The sequence below is a fragment of the Seriola aureovittata genome, chromosome 12 (assembly GCF_021018895.1).
Source record: "Seriola aureovittata isolate HTS-2021-v1 ecotype China chromosome 12, ASM2101889v1, whole genome shotgun sequence".
In the NCBI taxonomy this organism is placed as follows: Eukaryota; Metazoa; Chordata; class Actinopteri; order Carangiformes; family Carangidae; genus Seriola; species Seriola aureovittata.
The window spans coordinates 1,091,623-1,112,435 of NC_079375.1; the positions used below are offsets into that span (position 1 = coordinate 1,091,623).

Genomic DNA, 20,813 nt, shown 5'->3' on the forward strand with positions numbered 1-20,813 from the left:
GGGGACAGTGCTAAAGTATAGACATGCACATGTATTACAGGTAATAATGAATGATATGTTATAGACAGTCAACTCTGAACAGTAACAGCACAAGAACGAAAAACTGTTTCTGCACCATCGTGAAGTGAGCAAAAAAAAAAAAGCCCCTCACATGGGCCCAAGGCTTCAATCCGTGGCTTTCTGGTTCTGGTCTTTTCACAACCCTTCCTCCTGTGTCAGGCCTTCCTTGGTCCTCCTCCATGTGTATCTCAAAAATAAGCACCCCTCCCTATTTTTTTTGCTAATTTCAGGGTGGTGACGAAACAGTTTCTTGCTCTCTCTCATTAGCGCTGTGACTGCACAACATGTGCCTGCCTTTACTTTAGCACTCAGCAGTACTTGTACAACATGTGGGTGTATAGCACTGGCTTCAGGTGACAAGCTCTGGTTGCTTGGGCATTGGAGGGCCTCACACATGTTCACTGAACCTGACTGCATTACATCCCTTGGCACTTGCATAAGGTCCACAGCGTTGGCTGCTTGGTTCATGGAAGGCCTCATACCTGGTCCCTGAAATGACCTCTGCCTCTCAACCCCTTGCACTGTCTCCTGGCCCCAAACCCTTGCGTCCCTGAACCAGGCTCTGCATCTCCACCCCTGGCACTGACTGCAAGCCAAGCCATGGCTGAATTTGCCTTGGTACCTCACACCTGTTCCCTTTTCAAGGTTCTGGCTCTCAAGATCTGGCACTGGTTTTTTCAACTGGTCCCTGAACTAGGCTCTGGTTCTCAACCCCTGGCACTTGTGATCAGAACTGTTTCGACACCACCCTAAATTAAGCAAAGTTAAAAAAAACAAAAACAAAAACAAGAACAAAAAAAACAAAGGATGCAAAGAAATAAACAAAAAAGAAATAACCAATGCAAGATGTTGAGAAACTGAACCTGGTTCAGGGAGCAAGTGTGTCACAGTCACTAACAGCAAGGGCTGTCAGGCTGGAGCCAGTGCCAGGGATTGAAATCCTGGAGCCATAGTGTGGAAAAAGTATGGAGTGTAATATTTGTAATTTAAGAAGAAATGAAACAAAAAGTATCTCTTTTAACAAAATGTATACATTGCATTTCCAACAATTTCCAACAGTTGCTCATAGATAATATACACACAGCAGCAAACAAGGACGTGGGTGAAAACGATTAAAATTTGCAATACAGAACCTCATCAATACTGAGAGGAAATATAATAAATAATATAATAAATATAATAAATTTCAGTATTGGTACAGACATTTGCAGACATTTCAGTGTGTTTTGCATCTCTCTGTGTTTAAGCGGCCTCTAAACAGCGGATAATTCAATATTTTTCTGTCAATACACATTCGTAAGCGACATGGAAACTTAAAGGTTTGAAACTGAAGTGATTTTACAGCACATATACAGCAGGCTACCTACAGCTACTGAGGTTACAATTTTTGTTCAGGGGCTTGATGTCTTTATTTCCCACTGTAGAGGGCGCCATTACATCTCAAATGCCTCTTTGTCTAAAGATCCTCAAAAATTATATAATTAGGAAAACAGTTTACTGCTTCACGGTGTCGATGTCGGTTTGTATAGCATTGATTTATTCACATAACTACACTATCGAAAGCACTGAGCTCTAGTGAAAACTGAGCGCTTTGATACATGGCGGTGGGCGTTTACATAGAGCACGTGAAGGCATCAGTTGGTCAACGTGCGTTTCTGTTTCTTTCTTTCTCCGCCCTGACGGTCACTGACAGATAAACAGGAGCAGACTCCAGACGAGGCAGCAAAACCACTCAAAATGAAAGACAACAGTTTGCCCCGAATTTGCGTGATTATCGTGTGTGCTGTGGTTTATATCGCCGTTTTAGTTGTCAACGCTTTGGCAGGAGCGGGAAGAGGTGAGTCAAAGTAATGTCAGTAATACACTTCAATGTTTTTCACAGCGATAAGTTAGAGTTAACGTTAACGTAAAAGTTCTGTCTGAAATACTTTTACATTCTCCTGAACATGTTTAATGTGACGTGACTTACGAAAGAGCTGTTTTCTCAGTAAAACGCCGTGTGTCCGCTGGTTATGAAACTGGGCAGGGGAGTTATTTAATGATGTACGGCTGGCAGCTCATTATGTCATGACCATTGTTACAGCACAACCAGCAGTTATTTCCATGACCTTGTATGTGTGAGTTAGCATGTTTAGCTAATAGTTATGTAATTAGCCAGAGTAACTGGCTGCTTCTTTTTAGTGAAAATTTGCAGTTCCGTTTCGAGACAATGCAATAACTTTCTAAGACGAAAAATACTTGATTTTGCACCATACAAAAAGGCTCACCTAAATTTAGCAAAAAATAGATGTTTTTCCTTTATCACGTTTTCATCTAACATTTAGACCCTAATCCTAATCTAAATTCCATCCAAAATGGAGTCGCATGAAATTTAGCCTGTGGTTCTCACAACATTAAAAATTTGTAAAAAAAAAAAAAAAAAAAAAATCAGCAACATCTCTGTCAACAGAAATAAGTTTGTAGAGGTTTTTATTAAAACTACTTCCAACCAAAGACATAATTCCAGTAAACTAAGAACGCTTCTGGTGGCCTACTGCCACTGGTGCTGTTTGAGAGGAAACTTATTTTAAAAAATGGTTGGGGTTTCATCCTTGGATGGGGTGTGGCACTAAAATCCAGTTCCAGGCTCAGGAAATGGATGGAACATATTCTCCCCTTAGTGTCTCAAGTGTGCTGTAACACATTGTTGCATTATTTTCTTCTTCCCTTTTTTGTACAAGCCAGTTAATATTAAACTACCCACTTCGGTGCCGAGAACTGTATCTTTCTATGCCACATTTCACCCACGGTTGAAAACATGTTCTCTTTTTTCAGGGTCATTTTCAAGAAATGAATCCCTATGAACTGTTGACAAAATGATATGTGGATTATTCAGAGTAACAGCCAGTGTGTTTACATGCACTGAAGCAGTGGTAGAAAGTAACTAAATACATTTACTCAAGTACTGTACTTGCATACAGTTTTGAGATACTTTGATTATTTACTTGTTACTTTACACATCTACTCCACTGTATTTACCTGACAGCTATAATTACTAGTTACTTTCAGATTCAGATTTGACATAAGAAAACATACGTTTCTGAAACTCAGTTCATTGTTAAAGATTAAACCAAGGGTTGCCAGAATTCTTGGCCTGTCCCCTCTCACAAAAGAGGTTTGGGATTCCTTATCACATCTGTTTGCTATTAGCTGAGCATACAGTTTCAATAATTACTGTTCAAGGCCCAAAAAGATCCATTTATTCAATGTTTCCAAAAAACTGAAGTTTAAAGAAAATGCAGGTAAAGAAAATAAATATAATTTTGTGCGCAAAACTTTTTTCCCAGTGAGTCACAGTTATTCAGTGACTCACTGGAAGCCCAAACCTCTAGGGAACCATTAGACTAAACTGTGTAACTGCATATTAACTTTTAGTTTGATGCTTTAAATATAGTTTTTTGATCATATTTCTGTACTTGTACTAAAGTGGGATTTTGAATGAAGGACTTTGACTTGTAATGGATTTATCTTTAGATCATTTTCCTGCTACTTTTCTCTGTTAAAGGATCTGTGTACTTTTTCCACCACTGCACTAAAGTAGAGAACAGCGTTTCTGAAATGAAATGTTCCTGTTCAATGCTCATGTTGGACGACAGATAATGTGTTGGTCTCTAATTTTTGTTTTTTTGCAGATGCCTGCCATTCTCAGTAACAATAACAGAATAATCCTTTTGTTTTGACTCATTTCATATGTTCATAGAGGGCTCTTTAATCCATCATCATGGTTTTTCATCCTTAGTTCCAATTAGAGAAAATCTTAATACTACTGCCTTCAGTCATTATTTTAGACAACAGTTTTCTGGCCCTTTCCTGTCATGGCATTGCTTCCATGCACACAACTAACTTCATAAATCCCAGATTGGTGTGGAAGAACTTGACTGGCCTGCAAAGAGCCCTGATCTCAACCTCATCCAATATCTTTGGGATGAACTGGAACAGTGAACCCGGCCATATCAGACAACATTAGTGTTTTTACTAATGCTCTTGTGGCTGAATGTCTTTGCTGTTTTACAGGACCTTTCCATTCCTCTACTGGTAATGTGTCAGCCCGCTATGAGACAGACATCACTCCAGCTGGCTGGACCTTTTCTATCTGGGGTGTTATCTATACCTGGCTCACCCTGATGGTCATATACATCACCACATATGTATTCAGAGGGTAAGCTCACATCAAAGTGGTCATAGTAAATATTTACTCATGTATTTTCAACCCATCTGATAGGAGTCGTTACTCAGAGCAACGTGCAGATGAAACTGATACCTCTCTTTCTGTTAATAGATCCTGGGCTCAGTGCCTGCTGCCCTGTGCCTTCTATTTTTGCTGGCTGGCCAATATGGTGATGAACATGGCATGGCTGCTGCTGTGGGACAGAGAGTATGTCCACTGTTTCTACTTATTAGTATGTATATTTACACAGGAAAAGCATAAAACAGCAACACAGAAAACAAAGAATGATTTAAAATACTATGAAAGTAAGTGTTATATGTGGACAACTGAGGGTGAGGGTAGAGTGTCGAGAAGAGCATGGACTAGAAACACTCTGACTAGACTCAAGTTAACATTAACACATGTTTAAAACTAGGCAGGGTGCACTGGGGATTGATGTAAGCACTATATGAAGAAGTAAATAACATGAATGCTAATGATGAAAATGGACATAAGATTCCTCATAAAGGAAAAATTTATAATATATAAAGCAAGGCTAGGATTGAGTATATACAATACCTTCTCTGTATAATAGTAAAATAATAACTATATGTTCTTCACATCATCACAAAGTTCCAGAAGTCCTGACGGCTGGTTTTAAAGCTCAGTTTCTGAATAAAGGCTGTGTGCATTTCTCTGTGGACTGAGGCTTTGATACTTTCACAGTATTAATATAGAACCTAGACCTGCTTTATAATCAAACAACACATGGACATCTATGTTTATACTATATTGACCTTTGAATTTTGACGGCACATTTCATTTTAACCAGCACAGCTTTTCTAGCCTTTACGGCACTGGTTATGTGAAGCTACTACCATCTGTTTTTCTCTCTCCTTCTCGAAGGTTGATGCTGGCGGCTCTGGTTGTTTTAATCCTGATCGCCATTTCCAACTACAGTGCCTTGTTCTTCTGTTGCTTTGCCACAGATTACTATGGAATGTGGTTGAAGACATACCATCGCAAAGACCTGGCCTGTCTCACAATACTGGTAGGGCATCGTGAGTGTGCACAGACAAATGTTACCATGTTTGCCCTTTATTCAGGATGTTGTTGATGAAAAAGAATCTGTTTTCTGTAAGTCCAGTCTGTCTCCTCTGAATAACATCTGTGTGCTTATACATGTTCATATGCGCAGGTCCAGAATGGTTTGGCTGTGTACACCACATGGACATCCATCGCCTCTCTGATCAACTTCTCACTGGTTCTCCATCTGTGGGGTGTGGACAGGAGCACAGCAGCAACCGCCTCTCTGTGCATCCTGTTTGCAGAAGTGGTGGCATGGTGAGCCCTGATTGGACAAAGTTAATTAGATTGATTCAATTTTAGTTAATCTCTGACAATGAATGTTTTTTTCATGCATCTATCACTTCATTGATTGAACTAAGATCTCTTTGTACATCAGCGGTTGGAGGTAAAGAGAACGCTGCTGTTGCAAGAAAACACTGAATCTGAATTTTGTGTGTGTGTAGGTTCATCCTTGAGAATTGGGTGCTGGACCGTTGGGTGCGTAACATCCTGACAGTCTACCCTGTGGTGATTGTGGCGCTTGTTGGAAACGTCTTCAGACATTTTAAACCAGCCGATCCCACTCCAAATACTGTGTTCATGGGTGAGTTTAGCACAAACATCAAGATCAGTTACTGTGACTTCACCAGCACCCGCCATAGTGGAGTGTAACAACCTTTACACCTGACATTAATACTGTCTGTGTCCTGGGTTAGTCTGACTCATAATCCTGCCATTGGGCGCCTATTCAAAGCGACATTGTCCTGCCTTTCCACTTCCCCAGTTTGCTACTGTTTTAACTGTTACGGGAAACAACAACAACCTCTGTGCTGCAACCTACAGCTGTAAATGGAAGGTTTTGCTCAAGATTTGCATCATGCAATCACAAGTCATACATCTTTGCTGTTTTTGAGGTGTTTTCTCTGCAGGGAATTAGACATTTTGATGACAGTGCTCACCTCCACCCGGCAAATGTTCCACCAAAACAAGTTCCCCTCAGACACTATTTTGCAAGAGTACTGTCCCAAGACGATTTTCTATAGCAGAATGATGATTGATTGATAGATAGATAGATAGATAGATAGATAGATAGATAGATAGATAGATAGATAGATACTTTATTTATCCCGTAGGGGATATTCATGTGTCCATTAGCTGTGTCCATAACACATTGCAGTCACAGGGCAAAACAAATAAATTCTAAATCCCCTCTCATCCTTTCATTGTAAGGTGTCAGTGTAAGTTGCACAGTCACAGTTTTATCAAATGAGCCGATTACATTTAAAAGAAAAGAAAATCATAGCCTGCTGTCTCTCCTTGTTCCCTAAAATAACTTCCATTTTTAAAGTTGAGGCTCGCTTAATTTCTTGAGGCTGTCACTGACTTTTTTTTCTGCTTTGTCCCATCAGTTGTGCTGTTGGTGTTGGCGTGTGTCCTGATGGTTTCCAGAATCTGTACGGTCATCTGGAGGAACATGTGGCGGCCTCTCTACTCTCCAGGCTCAGCACGGCTCATGATTTCACCTCTCGATGGCAGCAAGTTCAGGCTTTTTACCTAAACAGTAGGAACTATAACCGTGCAAACTGCACTCTCAGCCAAGATGCACTCTGATTTCATATTTGCCCAAGCCACTGCAATATTAATTCGCAAAACTGCCAGTTATAAGATGGAAATTTACAATTGTTAAGGTGTTTATCTAGTCATAGACCTGTAATGGGAAGGCAGGAAAACCTCTTGTCCAGTTCAACCAGTGTTTCTACTAAGAGTTTTTCCACTTCCAAAAGTCGTTCCACATCTGAAATGCTTTCTTTGAAATACTAATGAAGCACTAGGACTGTTTACCACTACGTACATTAATATTGTCAATATGTAAAGTACTTTTTATACAAACTCAGACATGTAACTTCATTATCATGTTGCTATTTTAAGGTAGTTTTGTTTTTGCATTACATCTATACAATGGCATTAGACTACAAGCAACCGTAGATCACCTCCAACATGTATGTTGAAGGCGATCTTTTCTAAAAGCCTGCACAGCTTAGTTGAATTAATTCTGATTTGCTAATTAAAACATTGTGTTTAATATCTAATGTAGTGTGGTTTCCTAAATATTTGTGGGGGGGGGGAAACGCTATTTGTTTGATATAAGTTGCCGGAGATGTTTCCCCACCATGGAAAAAAATCATTAATTTAGTTACGAGACGTGGATACCACAGCCCAGGAGGTCATGTTTTCACCCGTGTCTGTTTGTGTTTATTTGTCAGCAGGAATACACAAAAAGTACTGAACTGAATTGCACCAAATTTACGGAGGGATGGGAAACTTCCTTTTTTACTATTGCAAAATAGGACATTTGAAATGACATTCAACAGTTTTTCAGGAAATAATATCTGGATCTTGATGCACAAAAATAAGACATATTAATGGTGTTCTATAAATCTGTACAGTTTGCTGCAGATGCAGATAATAATCCAGACCTTGTTGTGCCTGGGCAGACGTATGTGCTCCACTGAGTGTTATTCTGGTTTACTGTGTAAAACTGGGGACAGACCTGATATAACGGAACATTTGACTCCCTCTGGTCTCTTATCCCATTATCTGTTTTCACTCCACGTCTTACCCCATATGCATTAAGTGCTCTTAATTCAAATATATTATATACTGCCTTTTGGTTCCTCACACAGCTTAGCACTTTATGTTTCTGATCTTTATACTTCGTGTTGTGGATTTCTATGCTTGTATCACATACTCTGTATTTTATTCTGAATTGTTTACGGCATTTTTATTGTCTTACTATGTTTTTATTGTTTGTTTGGTGTTTTTATGAGGCCTTGCCGCAAAAAGAATTTCCTCTTGCAGGACAATAAAGCTCTGAATTGAAGATTATTCAAATCTGCAAAGATTATACATCACATATATAAAGACAACCAGGAAGAAGTGTATATGAAATGAGTTATTACAGAGGTAGTGGCACTAACAGATGAACACCTTGCTTTGACCAGTGTCCTCTTGTGGGTCATTCTACTTTTGTGTAACAGATGTTATAGATGTGGGCAAGCTAAACGGCTACTGAATGATAGGAGCCAACACACCTTAATTACACACCACAACAGAGAATGTACTGCTGCTCCTCCAGTCTGTTCTTCAGTAGTAGTAGTAGTAGTATGTCCATATGTCCCACTACAGCCTGGTGGGCCCAGTTTGATCTGAAGCACTAAGTGTTGATGCAACTAGAAGCAGCTCTATGGGCTGGCTTTATTCAAAATTTAGTTATAGTTCAAATAACCGTCACTAAGGGGTTAACACCTTACTTTGACTACGACATCTCAACACAGACCTAATAAAAGAGGCCACACCACACACAACTGTGGAAACTTGTTCTTAATGCATGAAGGCTTTGTTGTTGCAATGTAAAGATACTCCTTCACCCTGAGTCTGTTTAGAGTCATTGTTTCAGAGACACTGCAAAAAGACTGCAAAACTCACCACACAAAAGGAAATAATAAACTCTATATTGATGTCGAAACATCTCTACAACAACTAATCTTCCATTGTCTCACTGCTCATGACTGAGCACCAGTGTTTGCTAACATGTATATGTCTCACACGCACTTATGACATTGTATATTGGTTAATGAAATGAAAAGCTAACGCTGGAAATGAAAGGATGCGCTAGCTAACATTAGTTAGCTAAAGTGTAACTTAAGGCTAAAGTTAGAACCAAGCTAACATTAGTTAGTTAAACTAACTTAAGGCTAATGTGAGAAACAAGCTAACATTAGTTAACGAAACTAACAAGGCTAACGAGAAACAAGCTAACATTAGAGTTCATGTGTAGATACTGCACACATTTTCTGCTTTGCTGTGCAATCTAAATGAGAATTCAGCTAACATTATTTAGCTAAATTACTTACCCTTCTCAATTAAGGGGGTCTGACCCCCAATTCCCCCCATAATTCAAACCCTGACAAAGGGTGAGATTGAATTTCTGATATTGTGGTGTACAAACAAATTATTGCTCAAGACTTGAAACAACCAGATCTGTTGAAGTCCCTGCTCTCCCAGTGTTCTTTAATGGGTCAATGAATTCAGTGAATCTTTCCCACACCAGTCCAGATCCCAGTGGAAGTCTTTCAGGACTCCTCACCATCTGTCTGGGTGAAAAGAATATTGTTGATTTCATCTTGCAGCTCTTAGTGTGTTTCACTTTTGAAATATTCGCTGTGATTTATTTAAATCCAATGTCATTTCTCATGAATATTATTCACATTCAGTTCTGGTTGTGGATCAGGCAGTAAAACATGTAGGCCTACTTCAGTCTGTTGGGAAAATCTTTGCCAGTTCCTCACAAAGAATTTCCTGTAGTTTATATTTGGCTGTGGGCAGAGCCATCGCCACATCCTCAAAGTACTGTAGAGGATGGAGACTGGCACTGTGTATCCGTAGCCACGACAACAAGGAGTAACAGTGAAGGAAATGGAGGTGATCCATTGTTCATGAGAGCTCAGATCTTTCACCTCATCTGATCTGCTCTGCTCATCAGGTAAGCTGGCTCGATGTCCTGCCTTCTTCATGTATACTAAATCTGCAAACATGATTCTTATTTTTCACCAGGACAGCAATGTTTTGTCTGATTCAGCTGAATTCCTTGTGATTTTCCCTTGTTAGTGTTTTGAGTCAGACTTACACTTCCTCACAACAGATAGAAAACTAGTCTCCAATCTAAACCAAAGCTTTCACCATATGTTGAGCTTGTAGTTTTGTGACAGAGGAAGTAAGTGGGTAAAATGAAAATAAAGCTGTTAGGGAAAGTAGAAGCATACAGAGGATATCTCTAGGTTCTGCTTCATTCCAGTAAGAAGGTGGGGACTAAAGGGGGAGGGGGACTAAAGGGGGGGGGCTAAATTTTCACCTTTTCTCTTGAACTGAATTCTCTACTCAAATCACTGTTTATTAAAAACAAGAAGAGTTATAAAGAGTCCCCTTATTTTATTTTTCCCTTCCTCTTTTTTTCCTAATTTTTTAAAGGAATTTGTTTTTTAACATTTCCACTCATTTAAATTCAGGTTTTATGTGCTGTTGTCCTCCCTGAATTATTGTATATTTCCTTTGCTCAGTTAAAAAAAAAAAAAAAAAAAAAAAATGGAATCACCTCCTGGTGGTTGTCTGCCTCCTCCACTCAGACTACTTTCAGGTTACATCCTGTTCATCCAGAGTCATAGAACATATGAACCATTTGTGTGATATTTTGTCATAATTACTGTGAAGTCTTGAGTAATGGCTAAAAAATGTTTTCTGAGGTTACCATGACCTTGACCTTTCACCTTTGACCACCAAAGTCTAATCAGTTCGTCTTTGAGTCTAAAAGAATGTTTGTGCCAAATTTTCATTTGTGTATTACTGACCGGGCAAAGCACCTTTGGTTGTATAATTTGATTTGCAACCACTGTAGTAAACACTGTAATATGCAGCCGAATGTAAGATAATGAAACTTCCAATAGTACGGCAGAAGTTTCAATGAGTTTTACAAAAAAAAAAAGAAAGAAAAAAGTGAGAAGTAGCAAAATGAACCATTAAGAGCTTTAAGAGGAAATGAATCGGTGATATGAGATGGAAGAATAAAATAAGTTCTGCAGAAATGATTAGGAGTGTTATACAGAAATGAAAACTTGAGAAGATGGAGAACTTGTTTAAACTGTCCATAACTCCTGTTTTTTCTCCTAACATGCTGTAGTTGCACAGTATGATGTTGTGGAATACTTTAGCATTGTGATTCAGCAAATGTTATTAATCCGTCATGTCGGAGCTGAGTGTCAGTAGTCAGGTTAAATTCATTTACATGTTCAAAATGTGAGATTTGTTCTAAAATGCGGTTTGAATTAGTTCTGAGCTGAAATTAAAGTTTGAAATTTAGTTCATACAAAGCTTTTAGAAGTGAAAGTGAAGAATGTATGTGTGTTTGTAATGTAAGTGGAATTTGATTATTTTGTTTCACATTCAGTACGTGACTGTTCTCAGTTAAAATGTAAATGATCACTGTTGTTGTCACTAGCATTTAAAGCAGAATCGGTTTGCCTGGTAATTTGATTTGTTATATGTTGCTGGGAGTTAGTTTAGTTTGCTTTGTTTGTCTGCCCTCTAGTGGCCATAATAGCTTAATGCAGGTTTCATAACATTTATATTATCTAATTTTTTATTTATATTTTGCACCACTTGTTAAAGGTAATCTGTTCCGTCTATAATATCACTGATTGGGGAGTTAAACATGATGCATGGTTTCCATGTCCATGCAAATCAGGTCTGGGAAATCATCATGTAACAAGATTTTCTCTATAACATATTGTAGATTGTTTTTTAAAGGTTTGAATGTTTGCTTCAAATACAGCTCTGCCGCTGTGTTTACTGTCAGTCTCACTTGTTTCTTAAGTTTCTAGGTACTCCCCAATGAAAATTTATGGAAGCTGAGAAAGGCCATACTCGCAAATATTTATCTGGAGATAACGGGATGATTAATCCGTTATATTTGAGACTTCCATATAGGAGTTCATTTTCTACTTTCCTTTTGTTGTAGTATGATACAATGTGTTTCAACAAAAATCTGAGCCTATAGAAAAATATAGATGTGGGGGAAGATACGACCACTATCTTTATTCAAGAAATGTATAAAAAAAAAGGTGAATAATGCCCAGGTCAGAAAACTTAATAATCTTATCTCAAAATAAGTTCCTTACTACTGATGACCAGGTTAATAAATTAACCTTCTGGGTTTTATTTTTTATTTCTTATTTTTATACTCTTTTGTAAATTGTATACTTTGTTACCTGAGAATGTTGTGAATTTTCTTACTTTTATTATAATTATAATAATAATAATTATTATTATCATTCCTAGATAGAATATGGCTTTCGTATAGGGGTGTCTTGCCTTTGATATGTTTTCCTCATTTTTATAAATATTAGAAAATTAAATTAGATGTTTTGTTTGAAACTCCTGAACACCACTGCACATGAAAAGCACAAGAATCTCCTGATTGTATCACCACAATGTTTTGTGTGTATACCATTGTTAAAACAAGCAGATTCTTAAATACCAACAATGAAAACATAGCTCAAGTTACCTTGTAGGGAGCTATAACGGAGCATTAGGGGCAAATTGAGTAAAGAAATCTAAGATTTTGAGTAAAAGGTCATACTATTATGAGAATAAAGTTGTAATTTTAAGTTGCGTGTTGTTTTATAGTATAAAACAAACAAACATACAGAAGCTTTAAAATGAGGAACGTGGAGCATCCTGTGAAGTTCTACTTTAGCAGAGGTTTCACTAATAAGGAGAACACTTCATCTTTTGGCAAATCAGCATCATCATCAGCATCATGACACTGAAAAGATTGTGAATAAACTGAGTCTGTTCTGTTGTTAGGCAGAAAACAGCAGCTGCTAGAAGCAGCTCAGGCACTGACTGTCCTTTCACCCCTTTTATTGGTTGCTGGTAATATAAAAATTAGGGTTTTTTTTTCACTCAAAATTTTACGTTTTTAATTCAAGTAATGTTATGACTTTATTCTCTTAATTTCAATTTTTTCCCCCTCGATGTGGCCCCAGTACTCCGTCGTAGAGAGTAGAGCTAAAAGAAAAAAGCATTTTAATAGGAATGCCAATGTACTACTTCCTCCTATCTCCAGCACTCCAGTCCAGTAGGTGGGGGTAAAACCAAGTTTGCCAACCGCCGCGAATGCAAAGAAGAAGAAGAAGACGAACAGGAAGTGAGGAAGTAAGGAAGCGTAGACCGCACAGCTGAACTGCAGATATCTGCTGCCCTGAAAAATCCTGTGTTTCTCTGAACAACCACTGCTGCGTCCAAACATGTCCAAAAACACGGTGTCCGACCGCTTCAGGAAAGTGGACGTGGATGAATACGACGAGAACAAGTTCGTGGACGAGGACGACGGAGGAGAGAACCAGGGAGGTCCGGACGAAGCAGAAGTCGACGGTCTGCTCAGACAATATCCTTCAAATTCACTTTTAATTCTTGTGTTAAGTTTATTTTCAGACAGAGACACGACGTGGCTCATCACAGGGCGCATGTATACCTGTCAGTCCTGCAGTCATGAGGCTAACTGACGGCAGTGAGCAGGCCGAAATGTAGATATGGTCAGTTAGTGCTTCTCAGTTAAATTTACATGCTCACAATAATTGTCTGAGTTAAACTGTTGATATTGCATTAATTTAAATTGAGACACGAGTGACATTTATTGGACATTTCCTGCGCAGTTTGCAGTAGATTTCCGTCGAGTAGTTGTCAAAATGTCGTTTCCGGGTGTCAGTTCACAGGAGGGTGTGGTCGCCTCAGTGATTTCACTGTTCAAACTGAGACGGCTTTATTTTAATGCTCTGTTTAAGGTTCAGTGCAATGACTACTACTGTATTTACTTAACTTATTTCCACATACTGTAATATACTTCTCTTCTGCTACATTTCAGAGGCACACATGCAGTTCACTCCACTAGTTCAATGACAGCTGCAGGCACTAGTTAACGTTACTCCTCAAGATCTTACACTGTATCACAAAACGTATGATAACCTTACAAAATGTGATGCAACAATAATTATTAAACTACACAAAATATACAGAGTAATTAAAATTGGCTCCAACTCAACCAGCTACAACATTAAATTGCTGCTCATATTTTAATGTATTCATAATTATAATAATAAGCTGATAATTTAGGCTTGGGCTGATATTCAGTAATATAAAATATTGCGATATGTGCTGCCATATTCAATTATTTTCCTACCCTCATTTCACTGCTTTGTACCTTGGCATGTGACAAATGAAACTTTGAACTGATGTTTAGTGGCAGCATCGTGTTTACCTGAAATAAAAATACAATAATTAAATTATATATTATAAAAACCACCTGAAGCATTAAATAAAAACTACATAAATACTTTGAATAGTTTATAATACATAACATTTTGGTTGTAATACCACCGCTTTTACTCAAGTAAAAGTACAGTTTTGAAGGCAGAACCTTTCTTGTAACAACAGTGGTATTACTTTCTTAAAGGATATGAATAATACTCCCACCACTGATCAGCTTTGACTAGTGTTGTTAAACCCAAAAAGAAAAAGCACAAACCGAAACATCAGTTCTCTCATTTCCTCGTGTCTATGTTGTGTGTATCTCTACTCTGCGTTCCTTGACTAATGTTTTGCAAGGGGAACATAAACGGTGCTCTCCATGCTGTGCTGAAGAACCCTCCAATCAACACCAAGAACCAGAATGCCAAGGTAACAGAGTGTGTCTTTACTAGATGATTGTCTGTGTGTATCTGCAGTGATGCTCTTGGGAGGTGAAATTACTTCCTCTTTCTTTCCTTCTCCATCAGTGAAGTTTTAACAAGCAAACTGGAGTGTTTATGCTCTTATCTTTGAACGTGTTGAGTTAGTTTTTTCTGAGTGAGATGTCTCATAATGATAAGCGAAGAACAGATGTGGTGTTCGTGCCTGATTCAGACAGAAAACAAAACAATTACACAATTAAAATGTTTGTTCCTGAAAGAAATCGACACACGAGGCAACAATCAGAGGAGCCGATGGATGAGCAGCTGAAGTTACCTGATCACCTGCTGCTGTATCAGTAGCATCGCCCTCAACAATGGTTTAAGCAAATGTTCTCATTCAGCTTTTAATAACTGTGTGCAAATGACATGCAGAAAAAAACAAAGAGGAAGAAAGTGAGTCAGTACACAGCCTTTATTCTGTGTGTCCTGCAAAATTATGACATCAGATACAGATTTATTTTCACATGTAATAGAGAGCAGATAATCCAGCAATGACAAAACAACACACAGCAAGAGTTAATAAGATGCTGTTAGTTTTTACAGATGAATTCTTGATTGTGCAGCTGTAACAACAATGAACCGGAGCACCAATGGAAGGTTTAAATAATATTATAGCACCAGGCTTTTTCCCATTTATTACTGTTCAAACTATGCAGTTCATACTTTTCTAATTTAAACTTGTGTGTGTGTGCGTGTGTGTGTGTGTGTGTGTGTGTGTGTGTGTGTGTGTGTGTGTGTGTGTGCGTGTGTGTGTGTGCGTGCGTGTGTGTGTGCGTGTGTGTGTAGGAGCGAGCAGAGCAGCTGGTGGTCAAAGTGCTGAGCAGCTTTAAGAGCAGTGACATAGAGAAAGCTGTGGGCTCTCTGGACAAAGCGGGAGTGGACCTGCTGATGAAATACATCTACAGAGGTTTCGAGAAACCATCGGACAACAGCAGCGCTGTGCTGCTGCAGTGGCACGAAAAGGTCTGTAGCTGATTAACCATACAAATATATAATACATACTGCAAATGAAAGTTTAATCCTTGAATCAAAGCAAAATGTAGTTGTTTGTTTGTTTTTGACATTTAATGATTTTTGCCCCTGGCAAATAAGTAAATACAAGACTGCAGCAAACAGACATTTAAACATGAGCATATGTTAATGTTATTACTTTTTATTTCATGAAGTTAAATCATTTTAAACCAGAAGCATTTTGGTGTCTTTTTATAGCATCAGTTTCACTTTCAGATCCTCAGTCAGATGTTTGTGTTACCTCAAGGTTTGAAGCTGACAAGCCCTAATGAGTCAAAGTCTGACAATTTAATGAAAACTTTTGCACATGGCACAATTACCATTTGGTTTTTATTTTCGTTCATGAAATAGAAAGTAAATAAGACTAATTTTAATGTCTGTTTGCTGCAGGTGTATTTATTTGCCCAGGGTTCACACACTTGTGCATACAGCTGTAAGCCAGACCTATGTAACTGTTCACTCCATACATCACTGTTTGTTTCTGCCCTCAAATGTTTTAAATGTTGTCATCAAAGCCAAGAGCTACTGACATTTTATTAACCCGGCTCTGGTGTTCATGGTCGTATGAAGGTGAAGAAGAGGGTGTGTTCAGTCTCATCATTTGTTGGATCATAACACTGTGTATACACAGTTATACCCTTTTTCCACCAACATTAGCAGGTATAAGCAGGTTTTTTAAACATGGATAAATCCGCTAATAATGGCCGGTTGACCTCTTTTCCACTGCCAGTCGAGTTTGTCTTTCTGCTCAGACTGAGGACACACACAACTGCAAGGAGTGATGTCATCACATGCGCTTACAGAGCACACACACAGAAGCAGTGGAGAGAGAGTTAGCTGCTAGCTGCCGTGTAAACTGGTAAAACAGATCTGTCATGTCTCATCTTCAGGTTGGAGCCTCTGTAAAAGTGTCAGAACATCTGTATGAGATGCTACGATGTGTTTTTAAAACTTATATTGAGGCTGCAGCTCACTCTTTCATCCCTGAGTGTAGCTGTGGAGTTTCTGGTTTTACAGCACCATGATGGACAGGTGTGTTTACACTGTCTGTGTGCTCAGCAGGAAAAGGGGTATTTATGGTCGGAGCCAGAGCCGATAAATACCTGTGACTACTGCAGAGTCCTGTGATCCAGGTGTGAATGCCGATTGTAGCCTTTTACATTGCTGACAAAAGCCTGATGTTAGCGGGTCTTAGCAGGTTTCTTTGACCAGTGAAAAAGAGGCTTTACAGTAAGGACAGCAGCAGCTTCACCAGCAACAGCAGGTGAAGGTCGAATCTAATGAACATTTGTGAAAAACAGATTAGATCATAACTTAAACATTCACCTTTTTGTTTTTAAATTAAAATTAAATGGTTAGAAAGCGTTCCTATTGGGTAAATTAAGAACAGAACGAGGTGCAGCTTCAGAGGAGACTTTCCTGCTAAATTAACAGTAAACCTGACTCCTCCTGGTCTTCCCCTCTGCCATCCATAGAGGGCCCAGCCCACACTGAACACACTGCTGGGTTCAGTAATGTGCTAAACTGCACTAAATCTGTCTGAAACTGGTGTTTGTAATGCTGTTTGTGTGTTGGAGTCCATTCAACTAGAGACTCTGTGTCTTAAATTTCACTCTAGGTGTATATATATAATCTGGTTTACCAGTGGATTGTATATTTGTATAAATGTGTATATTTTCCATGACAAAGGAAAATGTAAACATGCTGCTTCTTTCTTTCTTTCAGGGAGAAAATGTTTCACTTAAACCCTGCAGATGACACATACTTACACGTTTATGTAGTCATGTACAGTCATGTAGAAAAATTGCTCATAATTTTCTTGATGAACCGTGATTGTCTTTGAACTTAATTTGTATATGAAACTACTTTTTCCCCATTGTGTCTGTGACAGTAGATTTGATGTCATTTTCCACCCTGTGTGTGTTTCCTAAGGCTCTGGCTGTGGGAGGGGTGGGCTCCATAGTAAGAGTCCTGACCGCCAGGAAGACCGTCTGATGGTCCAGGACCCAACAGAATCCATCTGTGAATGGACATTAGACAAGAATATGGCCGAACACAAAGTCACCGGAGCCGACGACAGAGACGCGTCTCTTCTTCTTCTGCTGCTGCTTTTGGACATGATCCCTGTTTGTTTTTGTACTGGAACTGAGTGTCTTCTTGATGCAACTCCTTCCTCTTTTTTCTGCATTCATTATTTTCAGACACATGTCTGGGATTTAGACGTGCTGGCAGTGAGACAGGGAGGTGCTGGCACCTCACACTGTCTGTGTTTCCAGCAGTCCACACAGAAGACACTTAGGATGCTTCACTCAGACACTTTCTGTCCATAGCGGCTCTTCGCTCCTTTCAAACTGCTTCACAGCTGCTCTGATGCCTCTGCTGGCTCGCTCTAACATCTCTCCTCCTCCTCTTCCTCCTCTTGTCCTCTTCCCCCTCCTTCCCCTCTGAAGCCTCTGAGTCATCCAGGTTGAGGAAATGGAAAAGATTGTTCTGGGGTGGGCTGTCAGACTGGTGACCTATCCAGGGTGTTTCCCCGCCTTTGGCCCAGTGCATGCTGGGTTCTTTTTTCCCTAATGTTCTAACTTCTTAACATCTGTTCTATTTTTTTTTTCTATTTAGACCAATCCCACATTGCTTCTATTCTTTTTATATCTGAAATAAAAAAAAAAAGAAAAGAAATTTACAGATTCCATTCCTGTCTTGTTGTTCATAGCGTTAGCTCTGCCCTCTAAGTTTTTCTGATGTCTATGATTTGCTAAGACAGAAGCTGTTACAGTTGTGATCAGGCTACCAGCTATCAGGCTATCCTGCTGGCAGGATTAGTAGAGGTGTACTTAGAAATCAAATTCAGCGGCAGCAGCAGCTGTGGTGCACATGTCACATCAGTCCTGTATTTTCTATTTTCTATCAAGTCCTATTGAATCAATGGAAACCTCCTGTGGCTCTTTCAGAGCTCATGATGGTTATGAATGGAGTTATAGAGGAAGCAGTATTAGCGAGAGACATGTAGCTGCAGTTTCAAAATTCAAATTTAAAACAGTCAAATCTACGGTGGCCCTGAGAGCTCAACACACTGCAACTTAAGAAAACACATGCAAACAGACAAGACACAAACAACTTCAGAAAACATCTTCATCAATTTGACAGCACGAGCTGCAAATACTCACAACACAACAGAAGTGTTTCCAGGGGACACTTAAAAGTGAAGAACCTGGCTGGGACTTGCTGTTCAACGCCCAATTGTGACTTTTGAAGTGAAAACGGTGGAACAAGTGTGTTCCAGCAGGTTCATCACTTTTTTCTTTTCAAATTATTTTTTCTCTGAATTCCTAGAGAGTAAAGGGCCACAGGTTGGACTCGAGCCTGGGCCACTGCAGATAGGGTTACACCTTCATGGTACGCGCTCTACCTGGTGAGCCACCGCCCCCTACCTTCAGCCCTGCTCCTGTCCCATGGAAACACTAATGTGTGTATTTGCAGCTCGTGCTGTCTAATTGATGATGTTTTCTGAAGTTGTTTGTGTTTTGTCCTGTTTTCTTAAGTTGCAGCGTGTTGAGCTTCAACACTGAGGAAATGCTGAGTCCTCACAGCTGACTGAAGAGCCGCTGTAGTTTTGGTTCAGGAACATTCAATAACCCACTACTTAGATTTTCAGAATAAGACGTACTGCCTCATCAAGTCCTCAGTTTTCTACTGTGTTGTGTACACACCTGTGGGAGAGATAATACTTAAATAATCTCATGTTGCATAATAAAGTAGCTTTCACTTTAATCTCCCTTTAGTTCATAAAGGTTTTGTAGGTAGCAACAACTTAAACAATTGCATATAACTACATAAAACATTAGTTCTTTATTTATATTAAACATCTGTAACTATGGCAGTCATGTTTTATTTTGACACTAGGAGGTGAGTGCAGAAGTTTCCTGGAGGAATGATCAAGTTCTTGTATCAAACACACCTCTCCACATGTCAAATCTCCCAAACTGTGCCTCATCTTTCACATGTTTTCAGCACAAGTTCATTTAATCCACTTTTACTCTCCTGCTGACAACCACTTTATTCTGTTTTTCATCTTATGACAAATTCAGTTTAATATAGAAAGACAGAAGTGAGAGCTGAAGGTGACAGAGAGTGATGAGAGCCCATTACTCTGTAAACTCATGTTTAGACCCGAGAGGACAGAGGCAGCAACAGCACTCTGTGTTGCTGCTTCAACACACAGAAAGATGCAGTTTACAGGATCCACACACACAAACAGCTGTTCACCCAGCTGTTCAGACTCACAGGTACCAGATAAGAAGGGAATGAAGCTGTTTTCATGGAGTTGTGACTCGAGCAGTTGATTGACACCTCTCACCCAACATCTTTCAGGACAGTTTGACCTGCAAAATGTCTCTTTCCTAAAGTTAGAAACTTTATAAACAGGATCAGTTGAAACTGCTGAATTGGTCTGCTGGTGAAGACCATGAGATGTGATTGAAAGTAGAAATAAAGTAGTTAAGGTGTTTTGTTTTTTTGTCAGATAATCAGAAATAATGTGGGCAGAGCACAAGTGAATGGTTGTGGTAGCTTCTAGGTTCAGGAAACTGCACCACATTCTCACAGTCATTGACTGAACTCTGAATTCTGTTTTTAATGTCATGTGCTCAGATCATCACGTCACATGTTGATGTGAAACCCTTTGTCATCACTACTGAAACTGCTCCACATGTAAATACATGTGAACAGACCCGCAGCTATCTAACGTGTGACAGTGTTCAAGGAAGGGAGGAAAAAGTTTCCACATGTTCATGAGACAATAAACGGCATCAGGCTGCAACAGACAGGCTGTACTGGGGGTTTGTTCCACACCTGATAGCAGCCCGCACATACACACACACACACACACACACACACATCAGTTCATTCATTATTACTCATCAGTAGTGTATCTCCCCCCTGGTGGTCTTCAGCAGCAGCCATGGCAGTGCCACATTCACTTTTACTTGCCTCTGCAGAACTGCTCATACATAGAAACTTCACATTTCTTCAAACTCATGTTATTCCTGGTGCATCACAAACAGAAAGGCCAATGTAACATCATGATTAAACAGCTGTAGATGTTGCTGTCATGGTTGTGGTTCCTTCTGAGCAGGACAATGTAC

General features: G+C 39.3%; 2 protein-coding genes across 2 annotated transcripts; both read left to right on the forward strand.

The window, feature by feature from the left end:
• The first annotated feature begins 1,581 nt into the window (after positions 1 to 1,581).
• Positions 1,582 to 8,200, forward strand: si:dkey-29d8.3 (uncharacterized protein LOC556220 homolog). The gene is made up of 7 exons (XM_056392337.1): positions 1,582 to 1,897; positions 4,114 to 4,258; positions 4,379 to 4,474; positions 5,153 to 5,297; positions 5,445 to 5,590; positions 5,779 to 5,918; positions 6,724 to 8,200. The coding sequence occupies exons 1-7, from the start codon at positions 1,798 to 1,800 to the stop codon at positions 6,870 to 6,872; spliced, it is 921 nt and encodes a 306-aa protein (XP_056248312.1). The 5' UTR covers positions 1,582 to 1,797; the 3' UTR covers positions 6,873 to 8,200.
• Positions 8,201 to 13,046: 4,846 nt separating this feature from the next.
• LOC130178801 (actin-related protein 2/3 complex subunit 5-A-like) lies at positions 13,047 to 18,344 on the forward strand. Its single transcript, XM_056391293.1, has 4 exons — positions 13,047 to 13,315; positions 14,532 to 14,605; positions 15,445 to 15,621; positions 17,602 to 18,344. Exons 1-4 carry the CDS (start codon positions 13,177 to 13,179, stop codon positions 17,662 to 17,664), a joined length of 453 nt encoding a protein of 150 aa, XP_056247268.1. The 5' UTR covers positions 13,047 to 13,176; the 3' UTR covers positions 17,665 to 18,344.
• Positions 18,345 to 20,813: the final 2,469 nt, after the last annotated feature.